Here is a 21,666-nt window from a genome sequence, read left to right as displayed (position 1 = left end):
CCCAACTCATCCATGGTGCCCACCAAGCTTGTCCCACTTGCCCATGTTTGACCCATATCCCTCTAAACCTTTCCTCTCCGTGTACCTATCCAAGTGTCTTTTAAACGTTACTGTATCTGCCTCAACCACTTCCTCTGGCAGCTCACGCGTGAATAGGCCCCTTTTAAGGTTTTCCCCTCTCACCTCTAGTTTTTATTTCCCCTTCCCTGAGAAAGACTGTGCGCATTCATCCTCCCTATGCCCCTCATGATTTTGTACACCTCTGTAAGGTCATCCCTACGCTCCAAGGAATAAATTCCCAGCGTGCCCAACCTCTCCCTGTAACTCAGGCCCTCGAGTCCTTGTAAATCTCTGCACTCCTTCCAGTTTAAGTCTGTGGTACACAGGCAGGCTCTTTGTTTTGAGCAATCCTCTTTCCACTCTTTTCTCAGGGTCTCATGAAGATGTTTCCTTCCTCCCATATACTCAGCCAACTTTCCCTTAAATGCATCTGTCCCACTCGACTCAAATACTCCACGCACAGAGTTCTGTGTCCTCACAATAACTCTGGGTAAATGTTTCTCTTGGATTTGCCATCAACTATTTTGTATTAATGTTCTTGCCAGGTGAAAATGATGTTTCTCTTAAGTCTACTTGATTGAAGCCCTTTGTAAAGCTATCTAAAACATTACCACTTGGTGTACAGCAGGAAAAGCAGTCCTAGGTTATTCAGTGGTGCCTGATGTCTCTGGCATTATCTTTTCCCATTTCCCCATTGCTTCTATATGTTAGTAATGTGTTTACAACTGTGCCTGTTCCAACTCTTTATTTAACATCTGTCTCTTAATTCTGTCCCTCTGGAGCTGTACACATTTTTGGACAGGCATTTGAGGGAAAATGTCTTCTGTGGGACTGGGTGTGAATGACGAGATTGCCCTCTCGTGGCTCTTTGGCTACCTCTTGCAACAATTCCATGATATTTAGAAACCTTTGGCTTTACTACCTGCATTATGACATTAGGAATTTAAGAACCTGCATCCCAAGATTTGGCCTGCTGCACGTCAGAATCAGGTTTATTATCATGTCGTGAGATCTGTTTTGCATTCCAGGCAGCATCCTTGTAAATCTCCTCTGCACCCTTTCTATGGCTTCCACATTCTTCCTGTAGTGAGGCGACCAGAACTGAGCACAGTACTCCAAGTGGGGTCTGACCAGGGTCCCATATAGCTGTAACAATACCTCCCGGCTCCTAAATTTAATTCCATGATGGATGAAGGACAATACACCATATGCCTTCTTAACTACAGAGTCAACCTGCGCAGCCACTTGGAGCGTCCTATGGACCCGGACCCCAAGACCCCTCTGATCCTCCACACTGCCAAGATTCCTACCATTAATACGATAATCTGCCATCATATTTGACCTACCAAAATGAACCACTTCACATATGTCTGGGTTGAACTGCATCTGCCACTTCTCAGCCCAACTTTGCATCCTATCTATGTCCCGCTGTAACCTCTGACAGCCCTCCACACTATCCACAACACCTCCAACCTTTGTGTCATCTGCAAACTTACTAACCCATCCCTCCACTTCCTCATCCAGGTCGTTTATAAAAATCACAAAGAGATCTTAATAACCATTCTTTGCCTTTCCTCGTGAAACTTTTGCTCGTCTACGGAAGCTGTGTCTCCAAGTTCTGGGACCATGTGACAATGGGAGCGGCTCCCCTGTCTAAACCAATTCCTGACCCTGTCCACTTCTATCAAACCTCCTCTGAACAACCCCAGCTTCTCCAATCCAACCTTGGAGTTTAATGTTTAACTTATGTTTATGTTTTTTTTCTTGTGAATGTTGTGTATCTGATGCTCTGTGCCTGTGGTGCTGCTGCAAGTAAGCTTTTCATTGCACCTGTGCACACATGGACTTGTGCACATGACAATAAACTCGACTTTGAGCTAAAATCCCTATTCCCCTGAATAAATCTCTTGTGCGCCCTCACACCCTCCCACAAGTGATCTGGTCAACACTCCCTCTGCATTGGGACATTTTGCATTGAGCCCTGCAGGATTTCAGCAAGGAGTTAGAAGATCCTGCAAACCCCAGAGGATACTGCCCAGTGGGCACCTGCATAGGTGGCGCTGTGGCTCGACTCCAGCACAAGTTGGTCCCCTCTTGGCTCCGTCCTCGCTCTTGTTGGCAAAGGGCTGGTAACTGGGCGACCGGTACCGCCTATCGGGAAGGCGCTGGCGATTGATTGCCAGGGTGATCGGCCAATCAGGAGGACGCATGGCCGGGTCCGGGCGGCGGCCGCAGCCAGTGAGGGCAGTGCGGAGGCGGGAGCGAGGCGCGGCGGCGGCGGCGGGATGGGGCTGCTGAGCATCCTGAAGAAAATGAAGCAGAAGGAACGCGAGGTGCGGCTGCTGATGCTGTATCCAGGGGCCGGGGCCGGGGCAAGGTGGGGGGGGGGGGGTGGTCTGCTGATGCTGTATCCAGGGGCCGGGGCCGGGGCAAGGGGGGGGGGTGGTCTGCTGATGCTGTATCCAGGGGCCGGGGCAAGGTGGGGGGGTCTGCTGATGCTGTATCCAGGGGCCGGGGCCGGGGCAAGGTGGGGGGGGGGGAGGGGGTGGTCTGCTGATGCTGTATCCAGGGGCCGGGGCCGGGGCAAGGTGGGGGGGGGTGGTCTGCTGATGCTGTATCCAGGGGCCGGGGCCGGGGCAAGGTGGGGGGGGGGGTCTGCTGATGCTGTATCCAGGGGCCGGGGCCGGGGCAAGGTGGGGGGGGGTGGTCTGCTGATGCTGTATCCAGTGGCCGGGGCAAGGGAGGGGGGGGGGGGGTGGTCTGCTGATGCTGTATCCAGGGGCCGGGGCAAGGTGGGGGGGTGGTCTGCTGATGCTGTATCCAGGGGCCGGGGCTGGGGCAAGGTGTGTTGGGGGGTAGGTGGGTGGGGGGGGCTGCTGATGCTGTATCCAGGGGCCGGGGGCAGGGGGCGGCTGCTGATGCTGTTGCTGTATCCCGGGGCAGGGGGCCGGGTGTTGATGCTCTATCCAGGGGCAGGGGGTCGGGGGGCCGGTGCGGCTGTTGATACTGTATCCAGGGGCCGGGGCAGAGGGGCCGGGGTCTGGGTGTTGATGGTGTATCCAGGGGCCGGGGCAGAGGGGCCGGGGTCTGGGTGTTGATGCTGTATCCAGGGGCCGGGGTCTGGGTGTTGATGCTGTGTCCAGGGGCAGGGGCAGGGGCCGGGGGGGTGGGGGCGGCTGCGGCCGCTGATGCTGTATCTCGGGGCCGGGGGGGGGCAGGGATTGGGGGCCGCGGCATGATGCTGTATCCCGGGGGTGGGGAGAGGGGATGAGGGGTGGTTGAGGGGAGGAGGCTTGAGGGGTGGTTGAGGGGGAAGGGGTGGGGAGTGGGGTTGAGGGGGGGTGGGGAGTGGGGTTGAGGGGGGGTGGGGAGTGGGATTGAGGGGGGTCAGGGGCGGTAAGGGAGTGGGGAGGGAGTGAGGTGCAGGTGGGTGGGGTGTGGGTTGGGGAGGGAGTGGAATGGAGGTGGGGAGGGGTTGGGTGGAAGCTTTAGCTGGAGTGTTGGAGGTGCCTTGCGTACGCAGTGTTTGATAGACAAGTAGAGCTCTACGAAAGAACTGAAGCCAGGTTCTGAAGAGCAATACGAGGACATGTGTTTGTGTCGAGTGAAGAGGGGGCACAAAATAACGTGGACAACATTAAGGAAACCCCCAATGCATTTTCAAGGTATGTTACCGGCTGGAGGGTTACAAGGAAAGATAGCCCCTGTTTGGGACCAGAGGGACTACCTGTGCGTGCAGCCAGAGTATGTCGGTGAGGTCTTAATATCTCTCATCTGCATTCATAAGGGTTAAGGACATTTGGAGAACTCTGGGAGGGGGACTGTGAAATTCTCAGACATGTTGACGTTAAAGAATAGCAAGTATAGATGTTGTAGGGGGTTTAAAGGTGGATAAATCCCAGGGGCCTGATGAGATGTACCCTAGACTGCTGCGGGAGGCAAGGGAGGAGATTGCTGGGGCCCTGACAGAGATATTTAAATCTTCGCTGGCCATAAATGAATTGACAGATGTCTGGGGAACAGCAACTGTCATACCCTTATTCAAGAAGTGAGGCAGGGATAAACCAGGTAATTATGTCGGTGGTAAGGAAGGGATTGGAGAACATTCTGATCTAGCTACAGTTGGAAAGGTTGGGATTAATTAAAGACAGTGGTTGTTTGAGCGGGGGGGGGGGGGGATCCTGTTTGAGTAAATTGATGTTAATTTCTTTGAAGAGGTAACAATATATTGACGAGGGCACTGTGGTTGAAGTGGTGTACAAGATCTTCACTGGACACAGCATTACTGGTGGAAGTGGTGGATCACAGGAGTTGGTGAGGAGGGCATACAAGGAAGCAAAAATTAGTGGGAAAACAGAAGACTGGGAAACTTTTAAAAACCTGCAGAAAGAAACTAAGAATGTCATTAGGAAAGAAAAGAATTATGAAAGGAAGTTGGCATTCGAAAGGATACTAAGAGTTTTTTTAAATATATAAGGAGTAAGAGACAGACACGGGTTGATGTAGGATCAATCGATAACGGTGTGGGAGAGATTATAATGGATGATAAAGAGATGGCAGAAGAACTAAATGAGTATTTTGCATCGGTCTTCACTATGGAGGACATCAGCAATATCCCGGTTAGTCAGGGGTCTCACGGAATGGAACTGAGTTCAGTTAAGATTACTAGAGAGAAGGTGCTAGGAAAACTAAATGGGCTAAAGACTGATAAGTCTCCCGGACAGGATGAGGTGCATCCCCAGGTTCTGAAGCAGGTGGCTTTAGAGATAGCAGAGGCACTGGTGATAATTTTCCAGGAATCGATAGACTCCGGCATGGTTCCGGAGGACTGAAGGGTCGCAAATGTAGTTCCGCTGTATAAGAAAGGAGGGAGGCAGCATAAAGGAAATTACAGACCTATTAGTCTGACGTCAGTGGTGGGAAAGTTATTGGAATTGATCCTCAAGGATGGGGTTATGGAATAGCTAGAGGTGCAAGGCAAGATAGGTCGTAGCCAGCATGGTTTTATGAAGGGAAGATCCTGCCTGACCAACCTATTGGAGTTTTTTGAAGAAGTCACAGGTAGGGTGGATAAGGGAGAGGTGATAGATGTTGTGTATTTAGACTTTCAAAAGGCCTTCGACAAGGTGCCACATAAGAGACTGATTAATAAGATGAGAGGTCATGGAATTACAGGTAGGATAACAGAATGGGTGGAGCATTGGCTGGGTGGCAGGAAGCAAAGGGTGGGAATAAAAGGATCTTGTTCTGGCTGGCTACCGGTTACTAGTGGTGTTCCGCAGGGGTCGGTGTTGGGGCCGTTTCTTTTTACCTTGTGCATTAACGATTTGGATGATGGAGTAAATGGTTTTGTGGCTAAGTTTGCGGATGACACCAAGATAGGTGGAGGAGTAGGGAGTATTGAGGAGACAGGAAGGTTGCAGAGAGACTTAATAGTTTAGGAGAATGGGCAAGGAAATGGCAGATGAGATTCAATGTTGAGAAATGTGCAGTTGTACACTTTGGAAACAGAAATAAACGGGCAGATTATTATCTAGAAGGAGAGGAAATTCAAAGTACAGAAGTACAAAGGGACTTGGGGGGTACTCGTGCAGGATACCTTAAAGGTTAACCACCAGGTCGGATCGGCGGTAAGGAAAGCGAGTTCTATGTTGGCATTCATTTCGAGAGGTATAGTGTATAAAAGTAAGGAAGTGTTGATGAGGCTCTACGGGGCACTAGTGAGGCCTCATTTGGAATACTGTGTGCAGTTTTGGGCCCCATATCTTAGGAAAGATGTGCTGATGTTGGAGACGGTTCAGAGGAGATTTACGAGGATGATTCCCGGAATGAAAGGGCTTACGTATGATGAGCGTTTGTCAGCTCTTGGACTGTACTCACTGGAGTACAGAAGAATGAGAGGGGACCTCATAGAGACATTTAAAATGTTGAAAGGACTGGACAGAGTAGATGTGGCCAAGCTGTTTCCCTTGGTGGGTGAGTCCAGGACCAGAGGGCGCAATCTTAGAATTAGAAGGTACAGGTTTAAAACAGAGATGTTCTTTGGCCAGAGGGTGGTGAATTTGTGGAATTCCTTGCCATGTACAGCAGTGGAGGCCAGATCATTGGAGGTGTTTAAGGAAGAGATAGATAGATATCTAAATAGTCGGGGTATCAAGGGATATGGGGATAAGACCGGAAATTGGGGTTAGGTTTTTTTTTGGGCACACCCCCCCCCCCCCCCCCCCCAATTTCTCATTTCTTTTCCTTTTTTCCTTTTCTTTGGAGCAGACTCGATGGGCCGAATGGCCTACTTCTGCTCCCTTGTCTCGTGATCTTGTGCTGGGACCCCCACTGTTTGTGATACACATTTAACAATTGGGATGTGCATAACGGCAGTATGATCGGTGAGTTAACGGAGCAGATGATAATCGTTGGTATTGTCAGTAGTGGGAATAGGCTCAAGGATGATATCACTGAGTTGGTAAGATGGGCACCGCAATGGCAAATGGAGTCTCATGCAGTCCGAGGTGATGCTTTTTGCAAGGACTAATGAGACGAACGTACATGGGGTCCGAATGGATCAGCCCTCGGAGTACTGAGGAGCAGAAGTCTGAGGACCCCTGAACGTGGCAGCACAGGTAGCTCAGGTGATGAAGAAGGCGCACAGGTTACTCGCCTTGTTATCTGGGGCATAGAACACAAGAGCAGAGAGGTTGGGGCACAACTGGAGTCCTGTCTCCAGTTCTGGTCACCAGACTATAGGAAGGAGGTGACTGCACTGGAGAGGGTGCAGGGGAGGTTCCCCAGGATGTTGCCTGGGGTGGAGTGTTTCAGTTATCAGGAGAGAGTGGAGTTTGCCGAGGGGGAGACGTGACTTAGGAGAGGGAGAGATATCGAGAGACTCCCCATCATAGTCGCGGTGTGAGTAGGTTCCCGTAGAGAGGGAATAGGTTCAGAGTAAATGGTAGGAGTTTTAGAGGGAATCTGAGGAAGGATTCACCCAGAGGGTGTTGGAATCCAGAGTGCACGACCTGAGGGGGCAGTGGAGCCAGGTACCCATAACTGTCTAGATGAGCACTTGAATCCCCGAGGTATATTAGGTGACGGAGGAAGTGCTGATCGATGGGATTCACATAGATGGTTAGAATGGATTTGGTGGGCTGAAGGGCCTGTTTTGGTGCAGTGGGAGCAGGATGAGGCCATTCATCCCCTCCAGCCTGCTCCGCCCTTTATCAAGGTCCTGACTGACCTGCCACCTCAACACCATTTTCCTGCACTATCCCTGCGTCCCATGATTCTGTTACGATCTTAAAAAAGTAAAGTTGCTTGTTTTGAGCGAACTCAGTGACTGAACCTCCACAGCCCTTTGGGACAGAGAATTCTAAAGATGGGCTGCTGTGAAGAACTTTCTCTCGGTCCTAGAGGAAGCTCCACAAAATATAGAGGGGTGTAGAACTCTAGAACACGTGAGGGGACTCCACAGAAAATTTCCAAGCGGTGGCACAGAGGGTTAGCGAGCCAATAGGCAGATGGAGATCGGGAGCAGACAGGATCGAATTGAATGGAGGAGCAGATATTCGGAAGAGAGATTCCTTTCAACATGGGCAGATCTGGTAGTGCTGGGGTCCAGGGTCTCACTGCTTCATTTACACCAGAGGTAACTACAGGCGAGAGACCACTGTCATAGGCAATCAAAGTCGAGTTTATTGTCACGTGCACGAGTCCATGTGTGCACAGGTGCAATGAAAAACTTACTTGCAGCAGCATCACAGGCACAGAGCATCAGATAAGCAGCGTTCACAAGAAAAACATAAATTATACACAACTTTTACAAAAAAAAACACAATCAGACCAAAAGAAAAGGTTCAAGTTACTTTATTGTCATTCACATGGAGGAACGAAATGTCGTTTCCCCCAGACTCTCACAATAAAGGACATACATAAAACAGAAGACGTGCAATAAACGCAGACAAAAAAAATTGTGCAAAAAAACAATATATACAGAGTACAAATTTAGTGCAAAGTCCATTCTTGTACCAAGTAATTAAAGTGGTCCCAGTGTTGCTGTACTGAGGCAGTGATTAGGGTTGTGCCGGTTGGTTCAAGAACCGAGTGGTTGAAGGGAAGTAGCTGTTCCTGAACCTGGTGGTGTGGGGACTTCAGGCTTCTGTACCTCCTGCCCGATGGGAGCTGCGAGAAGATGGCACGGCCCGGATGGTGGGGATCTTTGATGATGGATGTCGCCTTCTTGAGGCCAGCAGCTCCTGTAGGTACTCCTGATGGTGGGGAGGGATGTGCCCGTGATGTGTTGGGCTGAGTCCACTACTCTCTGCAGCTTCTTGCGTTCCTGCGCATTCGAATTGCCGTACCGGACCGTGATGCAACTGGTCGGGACACTTTCAACAGCACATGTGCTGCTGTTGGACTCTGGTATGCTGGGTATAATGTTGGCACAAAGATTGTAAAGTCACTGTTTGATGCTGGGCTGTATCCTACCTGTGACCACTTGAACAGCCCCAGTGGTGTAGCCCCAGTCCTGCATTCAATTCCGTCACTGGGTTACCAAGTGTAGGATTGTTTAATTCCTCCTCGAGTTCCATGCATGAATAATCTACCACAGCTGTGTCGCTCCTGGTTCCTTAACTTATTTCCAGCGGCTTGGACAACGCTGGGAAAACGACCATCTTAAAAAAGTTTAATGGAGAGGATATCGACACCATTTCGCCCACGCTGGGGTTCAACATCAAGACTCTGGAGCACAGAAAGTAAGCAGGCGCATTGTGATTCACTCCTCTGTGTGTGTCTGTCCAATCTAGGATTCGAAATGGGAGCGTTTACTGCGGCACAGGCACGTTGGGTCCTGGGCCCCACACAGGTCAGAGGGACCCAGGCCTCATTCGCAAACTTCCAATGGGGATTTTACGGGAGCCATTTGTTGTCACCCTCCCTGGTCCAGACAGAGGGATGTGCAGCCCCTATCCATGCTCCACTTTCCCGGATGAAAGGGGAGCATCAGGGTCAGCAGTGCTGCCTCCTGTGGTTGAATTGCCTCCCGTTTCTCTGCGCTGATGCTTGGAGTGGTCACTGAGACACAGGAGGCATTCTCTGGTCAAAGCTCAGGGTGGGGGCCGGTTGTGGGGTAGGGGGGAAGTGGGTGGGTGTTAGTGAAGTCAGAATTCTGTTAAATGGATCAATGCGTCATCGATACCAGGGGCTTTGCGGGAGCAATAACTCACCCCCCTGCACGTCTAGTGGGCGGGTATAAGGAGGGAAAGACGGAGGAGACCAGCCGTGTCTCCTTCCCTTCTGTAGTCCCCAGCAGGAGAGTGAGAAGAGGGCCGGTGAGTTAAAGCTTGCGGGTTTCCACTTCATCGCAAAATGGGAGTTGATCGCCAACGGCGAGGGCAGAGCAGCCGCTTGGAGCTTGTGCGTGGGTCCGCCCTAGGGGGCAGCAGCGAGTTGTTCTGGGGGTAAGGACTCCAGCTGTACTGAGGGGAGCTGGGCAAAGGGTCTCCGGAACCAGTGGCTTTGTCGGGTGGGATACCTGCTCTGACCCGACTTCCCTTCCCCCTCCCTCCCCTTCCACCCACCCCCCCCCCACCTTCCAGCTTCAAGCTGAACATCTGGGACGTGGGAGGGCAGAAGTCGCTGCGGTCCTACTGGAGGAATTACTTCGAGAGCACGGATGGGCTGATCTGGGTGGTGGACAGTGCCGATCGCCTCCGACTCGAGGACTGCAAGAGGGAGCTCTCCGTGCTGCTCCGGGAAGAGGTAACTCCAGACCGAAAGGAGCGAGTGAGTCGAGGGCAGGGTGGGATCTGGCTGGTGAAGGACAGCCCCGGGTCTGCGATTCCTGCGGTGAGGGATCAGGCTAGTCCCCCATTCTGTCTCCACATCCACACCAACCACCTGCCCACAGTGCAAGCTGACCCTGCTGTGCTGGAGGCCAGGCGGTGCGGAGGGGACGGAGTGTGGTAGGGGGTGGTGCGGAGGGGACGGAGTGTGGTAGGGGGCAGTACTGAGGGAGTACTGCCCTGCTTAGTGGGGGCTGCTCAGGGGCCAGCACTGAGGGTGTGCTGCGTTGCTGCTGTTCAGGGGGCCAGCACTGCATTGCTGCTGTTCAGGAGACAGCACTGAGGGTGTGCTGCGTTGCTGCTGTTCAGGCTGCAGCACTGCATTGCTGCTGCTCAGGGGCCAGCACTGAGGGTGTGCTGCGTTGCTGCTGCTCAGGGGGCAGCCCTGAGGCTGCACTGTCAAGGGGATGGGTGAGGGGTTTTGGAGATGCAGGAGACTGCACGTACTCTAATCTGGAGCAGAAGTTTTTAGTGCTGAGGCTCTGCCTGCTTCAGTGTAAAACATCTCATGACTACAGTCAGAAGAAGAGCAGGGAAATGTCATCGAGTTGTACAACCCAGCTGGTCCACGCCGACCAAGATGTCTAACCAAGTTGGTCCCATTTGCCAATGTTTGTCCAGATCCCTCTAAACCTTTCCCGTCCACGAACCTGTCCAAATGCCTTTGAAACGTTGTAATTGTAGCAGCCTCTACCGCCTCCTCTGGCAGCTCGTTCCACACACCCACCACCCTCTGTGTGGGGAAAACAACATTGTCCTTCTGGTCTCTTTTGTATCGTTCCCCTCTCACTTTAAACCTATGCCCTCTGTCGTGGCAAAAAGACTGTGATCGTCCACCTTATCTAAGGTCCTCATGATTTTCTAAACCTCCAGCAGGTCACCCCTCAGCCGCCTCCAAGCCAGAGAAAACAAGTCCCAGCCTATTGAGTCTCTCCTCATAACTCAAGACCTCCGGTCCCGGTAACATCCTCATAAATCTCCTTTGCACCTCTTCAGTTCATTGATATTGGTATTTTATTGTCACGTGTACCGAGATACAGTGAAAAGCTTTTGTTTCGTGTGCCATCCAGACAGATCATTCCATACGTATTTACAATGACCCAGTAAAAAGAAAACAGAATGCAGAATATACATCCTTCCTATAGCAGGGTGACCTGAACTGTACGGACTACAAATGTGGCCACACCAACACCTCGAACGACTGTAACATGACATCCCGACTCCTGTACTCAGTATCCTGACCAATGAAAGCAAGCATGCCAAACTGACTGCACGGTAGTGCGGTGGCTAGTGTGACGCTATTACAGCGCCAGCGACCCGGGTTCAATTCTCGCTGCTGCCTGTAAGGAGTTTGTACATTCTCCCTGTGTCTGCGTGGGTTTTCTCCGGGTGCTCCGGCTTCCTCCCGCATTCCAAAGGCGTACAGGTTAGGAAGTTGTGGGCGTGCTATGTTGGCGCCAGAAGCATGGCGACACTTGCGGGCTGCCCCCAGAACACTCTACGCAAAAGATGTACATCACAACACACAGTGAAATGCATGTGACTAATAAAGATCTTATTCTCCTTCACCACCCTGTCTACCTATGTCATCACTCTCAAGGAACCCTGCATCCCTTGGTCTCTCTTCTACAACACTCCCCATTTACTGAGTAGTTGGAATTGAGTCAGGGGTTGGAGGGGTTATCCAGTCAGGCCTGGGGATCAGTTGGAGGGTGTACTGTACGGTATACCCATCGGGGTGAAGCACTGTTGAAGACCGCTCCATGATACAATGTCCTCTTTCCCGCAGAGACTGGCCGGAGCTACACTCTTGGTGTTTGCGAACAAGCAGGATCTGCCTGGAGCACTCTCATCAGATGCCATTAAAGATGTAAGAAGCAGTTCTGCACTGTGTCCTTGTAAGATGCTGGTCGCGGGGTGGGTGTCTCAACACTAGATGGGTTTACTGGCTGTCGGAGAGGATGTTTCGGTCTTTCCTCCTCTGTCCCTGTCTGGACGCACTGCTCTAAATCCATCTTGTGTTTAATAATTAAAAAGCATTCCTTGTAAGTAAGGATTAAGATAACTGCTAGGAATGCTCAGATGGTTGGGCAAAATCTGTGGAGAGGATAGAACCATAGAACATAGAATAATGGAGCACAGTACAGGTCCTTCGGCCTACCATGTTGTGCCGACCTTCAAACCACGCCTGACTATCTAACCCCTTCCTCCCACATGTCCCCCTATTTTAAATTCCTCCATGTGCTTATCTAACAATCTCTTGAACTTGACCAACGTATCAGCCTCCACCACCACCCCAGGCAGCGCATTCCAAGCCCCAACCACTCCCTGGGTGGAAAATCCTCCCTCTGACGTCTCCCTTGAACTTCCCACCCATTACCTTAAAGCCATGCCCTCTTGTATTGTGCATTGGTACCCTGGGAAAGAGGCGCTGGCTGTCTACTCTATCTATTCCTCTTGTATTTTGTACACCTAGCACTGTTAATGTCATTGATACGACCTACTGAGTAATTCCAGCAGATTCTGTTTTATGGACTGGTACAGCACAGAAACACCCTTCATGTCCACGTTGACCTTTTTGTACGTCACTAATCCCATAGGACCGTATCCCTCCCTTTATGCCTCCTCTGTGTCTGTTTAAATGTCTCTAAAAGCATAGCGATTGTATCTGGTTTCACTACCTCCTTCTGCCAGTGGGTTCCAGATATCAAATGCTCTCTGTGTAAAAAAAAACTTGCCCCTCAAGTCTGTCTAAATGCCTCTCGAATGTAGTGATTGTATCTGATTCCGTCACCACCTATTTTGGATTTCCAGCATCTGCAGTTGGTTTATTACTTTCAGTGAGATTGGGAATCCATTAGCATGTGTTGGCTACCTGCTGCCTGGGACATCTTGAAGGGGTAGGATGCAGTCATTGTCAAAGTCGAGTTTATTGCCTCATGCACAAGTCCATGTGTGCACAGGTGCAATGAAAAACTTACTTGCCGCAGCATCACAGGCACATAGCGTCAGGTAAGCAGCATTCACAAGAGAAACTTAAACACAATTTTTACAAGAAAGAACATAATTAGAACAAAAAAAAACACAGTCCATGTTAGTGCAAAGTGATCAAAGTGGTCCCAGTGTTGCTGTACTGAGGCAGTGATTAGGGTTGTGCCAGTTCATTCAAGAACCGAATGGTTGAAGGGAAGATGCTGTTCCTGAACCTGGTAGTGTGGGACTTCAGGCTTCTGTACCTCCTGCCCGATGGGAGCTGCGAGAAGATGGCACAGCCCGGATGGTGGGGATCTTTGATGGATCCAGGTTGGCACCAATAACGAAGGAATAGGCAAGACGTTCTCTTTGTAGAGTACTCAAGAGCCCAATAAGCTTTGGAGCAGGTTTAGGGATGCATAGATTAGGGAGGTGAAATGGATTAGATTGGTGTGGGAAAGAGAAACTCTACCCCTTGGGATACTGAGACAGGAAAGGACTCTGTTGGAATGTGCTCTATTTGAACTGGACTGTGCCCAAAAGTTGGAAAATAAGAACCCTAAACTAGTAAATGGGAGAGCAAGGTGAGGGTTGGTACAGTCGGAGGTCAATCAAAATAATTCTAATTCGCAAGTACAAGCAAGTAGAAATTGTGCTTTAAGTTCAAGATGTAAGGTAATCAAACCAGTGGAGAGCTGAGGAAATGGAGTTCAGTTGGAGCAAAGGGAATGACTTTGGGCGTAGGAACACAGACACTGGAATCTGGAGCAGAACAACAAACTGCTGGAGGAACTCACCGGGTCGGGCAGCGTCTGTGGAGGCAGAGCGGTTCAACATTTCAGGCTGAGTCCTTGCGTCAGGTTCTTTCACTCCTCCTGCTCAGGTTCCCCTGGACTCCCTCCAGGTATCCCAGATCTCTCCACACCTTCAGTTCTGGCCTCTTGCCCAATCCCAGTTTCAATCATTTCACGGTTGGTGACCTTGCCTCAAACGCCTGGGTACTAGGCTCAGGAATTCTCCCTCTCGGCCCCTCTCTCCCCTTTTCAGACCTGCCTCTGACCCAAGTTCTGTATGTGTTCCTGTTGTCTCCTTACGTGGCTCCTTGCTGAAAGTTGGTCAGGTTTACAGTCCTGTGGTCCGGCAGGATGTTTTACTGCGTCATTGGGCTGCTGTTCTGAGGATCTTCTTTGCGTGCACCCACGGAAGGATGAGTGGGGACCTCATAAAAACATTTCAAATGTTGAAAGGACTGGACAGAGTAGATGTGGCTAAGTTGTTTCCCTTGGTGGGCGAGTCCAGGACAAGAGGGTACAGTCTTAGAATTAGAGGGTACCCATTTAGAACAGAGATGAGAAATTTCTTTAGCTAGAGGGTCGTGGATTTATGGAATTTGTTGCCACATACAGCTGTGGGGGCCCGATCATTGGGGGTGTTTAAAGCAGCGATTGATAGGTATCTAATTAGTCAGGGTATCAAGGGATATGGGGAAAAGGCCGGGAATTGGGGCTAGTTGGGAGAATAGTTTAGCTCATGGTGAAGTGGCAGAGCAGACTCGACGGGCCGAATGGCCTACTTCTGCTCCTTTGTCTTGTGACCCTGCCCCACCCTTTCTTTCTGCAGGCCTTGGACCTGGACAGCATTAAGACCCACCACTGGTGCATCCGAGATTGCAGCGCCGTGACTGGGGAGAACCTGCTGACCGGAATCGACTGGCTGATGGACGACATCTCCTGCCGGATATTCACCGCGGACTGAGCCGGCCCCGCAGCCGTTCGATCTGCCCCCCTCACCCCGAAGGACTGCTGCGCTGATCCCCTCCTTCCCGCGGTCCCGAGGGCTCTGGGGCACACTGCTTGGCTACATTGGGATGGACTGGTGAGAGCAACAGCTCTGCACTGGGTGATCTGAAAGCGGAGTGTGGGGGGTGGGTGCGGGGGGCAGAGAAAAGATTAATTCCCACCTGCAGAATCCCTTGATTTTTTATGAGCCCTCAGTGTTAAATTGTTTTTTGACAGGACAGTGATGTGGGGTGCGGTTGGTTCTGAAAAGCTTGATGAACCACAAGTGTGACTGTGGCAAATAATTTTTGATCTGTATTCAGTGGCTCTGTAATTGGAAACAGCAGGACCTTCTCCTTTTAGTTTAATCTTTCACATATTCTCATTCTCTCCCTCCTTTATCTCTCCACCCCCCCCCCCCCCATACTTTCTCTCCCTCTCTCCCCCTCCTGCACCACCTCACATCCTCCATTTGGCATGCAGAGTGTGATTACCGGCTTGCCAAATGTGTCTATCAGCAGTTTTCTTTCGTGTTCGTCGAGTGCAGTGTCCACTGTGGCTTTTGGAAGGCCCAGGTCCACCGAAGGTTTAAACCCCACGGGCACCATCACATGCTTAAATTATTTTGTAACATAGAATATTAAATTTAAAGAGTTTAAAGTGGCAATGTTGTAGTGAATTGTTCCGTGTTTTATGTGGCAGAGTCCCTCCTGCCCCTAGGGTTGTACTTGACCAGTGCTGCTGCTGACCTGAATTTTCAATCGTTGAGCCTGCCTTCCTCTACCCCTAACTCACCCCTGGGCTCCACAGCCTTGTTTTTAACACCCGAGTTTCACATCAGCAGCAAACGATCTGCCGGAGGAACTCGGCGGGTCGAGCAGCATCTGTGGGGGAGAAGGAATTGTCGAAACCCTGCGCCTGGATCCGAAATGTTGACGCTTCCTCTCTCCCCACCACAGACGCCGCCTGACCCACTGAGTTCCTCCAGCAGATTGTTTGTCCCTCCAGGTTCTGGCGTCTGCCGTCTCGTGTGTGTCTCACTTTGTTTGACGTCAGCTCTGCAGTTGCTTCTGCGTGCTGCTCCACTTACACCCCACTGCAGCTGGGTCGGTTAGAACATCCTGGACCTGAATCAGTCTCCATTTAAAAAAAATAGAAAATTTATGAAACAGGAGGCCATTCGGCCCATTGTGTCCATGCCAGCTAAAAGAGCCACCTGGCTTGATTCCACTTTCCAGCGGTGACTCTGTAGCCCCAGAAGTCAAAGCTCTTCTGAGTGAAAGGTGTTTACTCATCTCCCTTCTGACCCTATCAATTAGTCTGAAGTCTGTGCACCCAATTTTTTTGAATAGCTTCTTATTCAATATTTACTCTACCTAGGCCCCTCTTAATTATGTGCTTCACAGTTGGGTCTGCCCTCGGCTTTGTCTAGAATCCGGCTGCTGACCGGGTGGGGGGGGGCAGCACTGTGGAGCCTTCACGTGAGACTACAGACTGAGGGTGGCTCTGGTGCATGCTAAAAATCCCATAACACTATTTGAGTGACATAACACAACACAGGAAATATTTTGGTTCTGTGTCAGACCCCTTACACCCTCTTTATTTTAACTGCGGCCTCCCCCCACCGCAACTTAAATCTCTCACCGGGCCTATCCCTTTAATTCACTTGCCCACACTGTGTGGTGAGCACATCAGTGATTGGTTAACCCACCAGCGCGACCTACAAGGTTAGGGAGCAACACACAAAATGCCGGAGGAACTTAGCAGGCCAGGCAACATCTACAGAGGGAAAATGAACAGTCGACGTTTCGGGCCGAGACCCCTTCATCGGGACTGGAAAGGAAGTGGGCAGAAGCCAGAATGAAAGGGTGGGGGGAGGGGGATGAGCACGGGCCGGCGGTTAATGGTGAGTCCAGGTGAAGGGGGGTGAGAGTGGGCAGGCATGGTAGTGTGGCTGTTAATGTAATGCTTTACAGCACCAGCAACCAGGGTTCAAATCCAGCCGCTGTCTGTATGGAGTTTGTACATTCTCCCCGTGTCTGCGTGGGTTTCCTCCGGGTGCTCCGGTTTCCTCCCACATTCCAAAGACGTACGGGTTCAGCTGCCGGAAGCGTGGCAACACTTGTGGGCTGCCCCCAGAACACTCTACGCAAAAAGATATATTTGGTATTGGTTTATTATTGTGACTTGTACCGAGGTACAGTGAAAAACTTGTCTTGCATACCGATCGTACAGTTTGAGATCGTGCAGTTACATTGGGTTAGTACAGAGTGCATTGATGTAGTGCAGGTAAAAACAATAACAGTACAGAGTAAAGTGTCACAGCTACAGAGAAAGTGCAGTGCAATAAGGTGCAAGGTCACAACAAGGTAGATCGTGAGGTCAGAGTCCATCTTATTGTATAAGGGAACCGTTCAATAGTCTTATCACAGTGGGGTCGAAGCTTCACAGTGGGGTAGAAGCTGTCCTTAAGTCTGGTGGTACGTGCCCTCAGGCTTCTTCTACCTGATGGAAGAGGAGAGAAGAGAGAATGACCCAGCTGGGTGAGGTCTTTGATTATGCTGGCTGCTTCACCAAGGCAGCAAGAGGTAAAGGTCCAAGGAGGGGAGGTTGGTGTCCGTGATGCACTGGGCTGCGTCCACAGTTTCTTGCAGTCCTGGGCAGAGCAGTTGCCGTACCAAACCATGATGCATCCAGATAGGATGCTTTCTATGGTGCATCAATGGAAGTTGGTGAGAGTCGAAGGGGACAAACCGAATTTCTTTAGCCTCCTGAGGAAGTAGAGGCGCTGGTGAGCTTTCTTGGCCGTGGCACCTACATGATTTGAGCAGGACAGGCTGTTGGTGATGTTCACTCCCAGGAACTTGAAGCTCTCAACCCTCTTGACCTCAGCACCATTGATGTAGACAGGTGCATGTACGCCGCCCCCTTTCCTGAAGTCAATGACCAGCTCTTTCGTTTTGCTGACACTAAGGGAAAGGTTGTTGTAATGACACCGTTCCACTAAGCTTCCTATCTCATTCCTGTACTCCGATTCATCGCCGTCTGAGATGCAGCCTACATCGGCGGTATCAATGTGTGTTTCAATCTACAAGCGACTAATAAAGATATCTTGTAATGATGTGAGATGCTGGGAGGTGACAGGGTGGAAGAGGCAAAGGGCTGAGGAAGATGGAATCTGATGAGAGGACAGGAATAAAGGGAAGGAGGTGTAGGTGATGGGCGGGCCAGAGGGATAAGGGAAAACCAATGGGGGGGGAAGTGGTTACAGGAAGTTAGAGAAATCGATGTTGATGCCGTCAGGTTGGAGACCAAGGTGGAATATGAGGTGTCGTTCCTCTAATCTGCGTCTAGCCTCAACTTGGCAGTAGAGGAGGCCGTGGACAGACACGTCGGTGTGGGAATGGAAAGTGGATTTGAAGTGGCTGGCCACCAGGAGATCCTAGCTGTGCGGCCGACGGAGCGAAGGTGCTCGGCGAAGCGATTTTCCCCCAACCTGCGTTGGGTCTTACCAACGTAGAGGAGGCTACACCGGGAGCGCCGGATGCAATAAAATGACACCCTGGCCTGGAGGGACTGCTTAGGGCCCTGAATGGTGGTGAGGGAGGAGGTGTAAGGGCAGGTGTAATATCTGGGACAGTTGCGGGGATAAGTGCCGGGAGGGCGATCGGTGGGGAGGGATGAGTGGCCGAGGGAGACGCAGAGAGAGCGATCCCTGTGGAAAGCAGAGGGGGGAGGGGAAGATGTGCCTCGGGGTGGGATCCCATTGGAGATGGTAGAAGTTGCAGGGAATGAGCAGAGGGAACTGGGGGTTGGTATCCACAGATCGCTGAAAGTTGCCTCGCAGGTGGATAGGGTAGTTAAGAAAGCTTATGGGATGTTAGCTTTCATAAGTTCAGGGATCGAGTTTAAGAGCCGCGAGGTAATGATGCAGCTTTACAAAACTTTGGTTAGACCACACTTGGAGTACTGTGTCCAGTTCTGGTTGCCTCATTATAGGAAGGATGTGGAGGCGTTGGAGAGGGTACAGAGGAGATTTACCAGGATGCTGCCTGGATTGGAGAGTATGGATTATGAGGAGAGACTGAGGGAGCTGGGGCTTTACTCTTAGGAGAGGAGGAGGATGAGGGGAGACATGATAGTGTACAAAATATTAAGAGGAATAGATAGAGTAGACAGCCAGCGCCTCTTTCCCAGGGCACCAATGCTCAATATAAGAGGGCATAGCTTTAAGGTAATGGGTGGGAAGTTCAAGGGAGATATCATAGAAAACATAGAAAACCTACAGCACAATTCAGGCCCTTCAGCCCACAAAGCTGTGCCGAACATGTCCCTACCCTAGAAATTATTAGGCTTACTATGTAGGCTTACATAGTAGGCTACTATTTTACTCAGCTCCATGTATCTATCCAACAGTCTCTTGAAAGACCCTATCGTATCTGCCTCCACCACCGTTGCCGGCAGCCCATTCCACACACTCACCACTCTCTGAGTAAAAAACTTACCCCTGACATCTCCTCTCTACCTACTCCCCAGCACCTTAAACCTGTGTCCTCTCGTGGCAACCATTTCAGCCCTGGGGAAAAGCCTCTGACTATCCATCCGATCAATGCCTCTCATCATCTTATACACCTCTATCAGGTCCCCCCTCATCCTCTGTCGCTCCAAGAAGAAAAGGCCAAGTTCCCTCAACCTGCTTTCATAAGGCATGCTCTGCATTCCAGGCAGCATCCTAGTAAATCTCCCCTGCACCCTCTCTGTGGCTTCCACATCCTTCCTGTAGTGAGGCGACCAGAACAGAGCACAATACTCCAAGTGGGGTTTGACCAGGGTCCTATATAGCTGCAACAATACCTCTCGGCTCCTAAATTCAATTCCACGATTGATGAAGGACAATACACCATATGCCTTCTTAACCACAGAGTCAACCCGTGCAGAGGGAGGTTTTTCACCCAGAGAGTGGTTGGGGCATGGAATGCGCTGCCTGGGGTGGTGGTGGAGGCAGGTACATTGGTTAAGTTCAAGAGATTGTTAGATAAGCACATTTAAAATAGGGGGATATGTGGGAGGAAGGGGTTAGATAGTCTTAGGCGTGGTTTAAAGGCCGGCACAACATGGTGGGCCGAAGGGCCTGTATTGTGCTGTACTGTTCTATGGTGTCTTGGATACGGATGCTCGTGGGGTGGCAGGTGACGACAAGGGGGGGAGCCCTGTCCCTGTTCTGTGGGAGGGAGCGGGTGGGGGCAGACGTGAGGAAAATGGAGGAGATGCGGGTGGGGGCAGCGTTGATGGTGGTAGAAGGGAAACCCCGTTTATTGAAAGGAGAGGACATCTCAGATGTCCTGGAATGGAATGCCTCAGCGTAGGAGCAGGTGCGCAGAGGCAGAGGAACTGAGAGAAGGGAGTAGCATCCTTACAAGTGATGAGAGTGTAGTCAAGGTAACCGTGGGAGTCAGTGGGCTCATAAATTTGTCAGTGGATAATCTGTCTCCGGAGATGGAGACAGAGAGATCGAGAAAGGGGAGGGAGGTGTCAGGTGGACCAAGTGAATCTGAGGGCAGGGCGGAAGTTGGTGGCGCAGTTGACGAAATTGATGGGCTCAGCACGGGTGCAGGGAGCAGCACCAATGCAGTCGTCAATTGGTATTGGTTTATTATTGTCACTTGTACCAAGGCACAGTGAAAAACTTGTCTTGCAAACCGATCGTACAGGTCAATTCATTACACAGTGCAGTTACATTGAGTTAGCACAGAGTGCATTGATGTAGTACAGGTAAAAACAATAACAGTACAGAGTAAAGTGTCACAGCTACAGAGAAAGTGCAGTGCAATAAGGTGCAAGGTCACAACAAGGTAGATCGTGAGGTCAGAGTCCATCTCATTGTATAAGCAAACCGTTCAATAGTCTTATCACAGTGGGGTAGAAGCTGTCCTTGAGTCTGGTGGTACGTGCCCTCAGGCTCCTGTATCTTCTGCCCGATGGAAGAGGAGAGAAGAGAGAATGTCCCGGGTGGGTGGGGTCTTTGATTATGTTGGCTGCTTCACCAAGGCAGCGAGAGGAAAAGACAAGAGTCCAAGGAGGGGTGGCTGGTTTCCGTGACACGCTGGGCTGCGTCAGCCGAAGGAGAAGTTGTTGAGGGTGAGCACCAGTTCTGCCAGACGGAGGAGAGTGGTGGTGGAGGGGGACTGGTTGGGTCTGTTATCGAGAAAGAAGCCGAGAACGTTATGGCCTTCCTGCTGGGGGATGGAAGTGTACAGGGACTGGATATCCATGGTGAAAATGAGGCGGTCAGGGCCGGGGAACTGAACGTTGTTGAAGTGATGGAGAGCATGCGAAGTGTCATGGACGTAGGTGAGAAGGGACTGGACCAATGGGGACAAGATGGAGTCAAGATACGAGGACTCGAGGTCAGCGGGGCAGGAGCAGGCCGAAACAATGGACCTGCCGGGGCAGTTAGGTTTGCGGATCTTGGACACGAGGTAGAAACGGGCAGTGTGACGTTGGGGAACAATGAGGTTGGAGGCTGTAGAGGGGTGATCTCCAGAGGCAATGAAATCGGTGATGGTGCAGGAGACAGTGGCCTGATGCTCCTCACTGAGGACCTGGTTCAGGGGTAAGTAAGAGGATGTGTCCGAGAGCTGGTGCCCGGCCTCGGCGAGGTAGAGGTCAGTCCGCCGGACTACAACGGCACTGCCCTTGTCTGCGGGTTTGATGGTGAGGCTGGGATTGGTGCGGAGAGAGTGGAGGGCAGTGCGTTCAGAGGAGGGGTAAGGTTGGCATTGGTGAGGGGAGTGGTGAAGTTGAAATGGTTAGTTAGAGATGAAAAGATCCAGAGCGGGCAGAAGGCCAGATCGAGGTGTCCAAGAGGAGGAGGGCTTAATGCAGGAGAAGGGGGTCACCAGTGGGGGGGTGGGGAACCCTGACCAAAGTAGTACATCCGGAGACGAAGGCGACGGGTGAAGAGCTCGGCGTCATGGTGGGCACGGAACCCGTTGAGGTGCGGGCGCAGGGGGACGAAG

General features: G+C 51.2%; 1 protein-coding gene across 2 annotated transcripts; it reads left to right on the top strand.

The window, feature by feature from the left end:
- Positions 1-2,285: 2,285 nt before the first annotated feature.
- On the top strand, positions 2,286-15,314 carry arl2 (ADP-ribosylation factor-like 2). 2 transcript variants are annotated; one of them, XM_052045188.1, is made up of 5 exons: positions 2,286-2,410; positions 8,697-8,807; positions 9,651-9,813; positions 11,686-11,766; positions 14,490-15,314. In XM_052045188.1, exons 1-5 carry the CDS (start codon positions 2,346-2,348, stop codon positions 14,622-14,624), a joined length of 555 nt encoding a protein of 184 aa, XP_051901148.1. In that variant the 5' UTR covers positions 2,286-2,345; the 3' UTR covers positions 14,625-15,314. The 2 variants fall into 2 exon arrangements, with proteins under 2 accessions (XP_051901148.1, XP_051901149.1); XM_052045189.1 differs by lacking the exon at positions 2,286-2,410 and adding an exon at positions 2,975-2,983.
- The last annotated feature ends 6,352 nt before the right edge of the window (positions 15,315-21,666 follow it).

This window comes from Pristis pectinata, chromosome 38 (assembly GCF_009764475.1).
Source record: "Pristis pectinata isolate sPriPec2 chromosome 38, sPriPec2.1.pri, whole genome shotgun sequence".
In the NCBI taxonomy this organism is placed as follows: domain Eukaryota; kingdom Metazoa; phylum Chordata; class Chondrichthyes; order Rhinopristiformes; family Pristidae; genus Pristis; species Pristis pectinata.
This window is presented reverse-complemented; position numbering and strand designations above follow the sequence as displayed.

What these genes read in the sequence shown, in the direction of transcription:
- arl2 (XM_052045188.1), top strand. Translation starts at nt 2,346, where the DNA reads ATGGGGCTGCTGAGCATCCTGAAGAAAATGAAGCAGAAGGAACGCGAG. An exon ending in CCGTGCTGCTCCGGGAAGAG is followed by an intron (nt 9,814 to 11,685) that starts GTAACTCCAGAC and finishes TCTTTCCCGCAG; the next exon opens with AGACTGGCCGGAGCTACACT. An exon ending in CATCAGATGCCATTAAAGAT is followed by an intron (nt 11,767 to 14,489) that starts GTAAGAAGCAGT and finishes TTCTTTCTGCAG; the next exon opens with GCCTTGGACCTGGACAGCAT.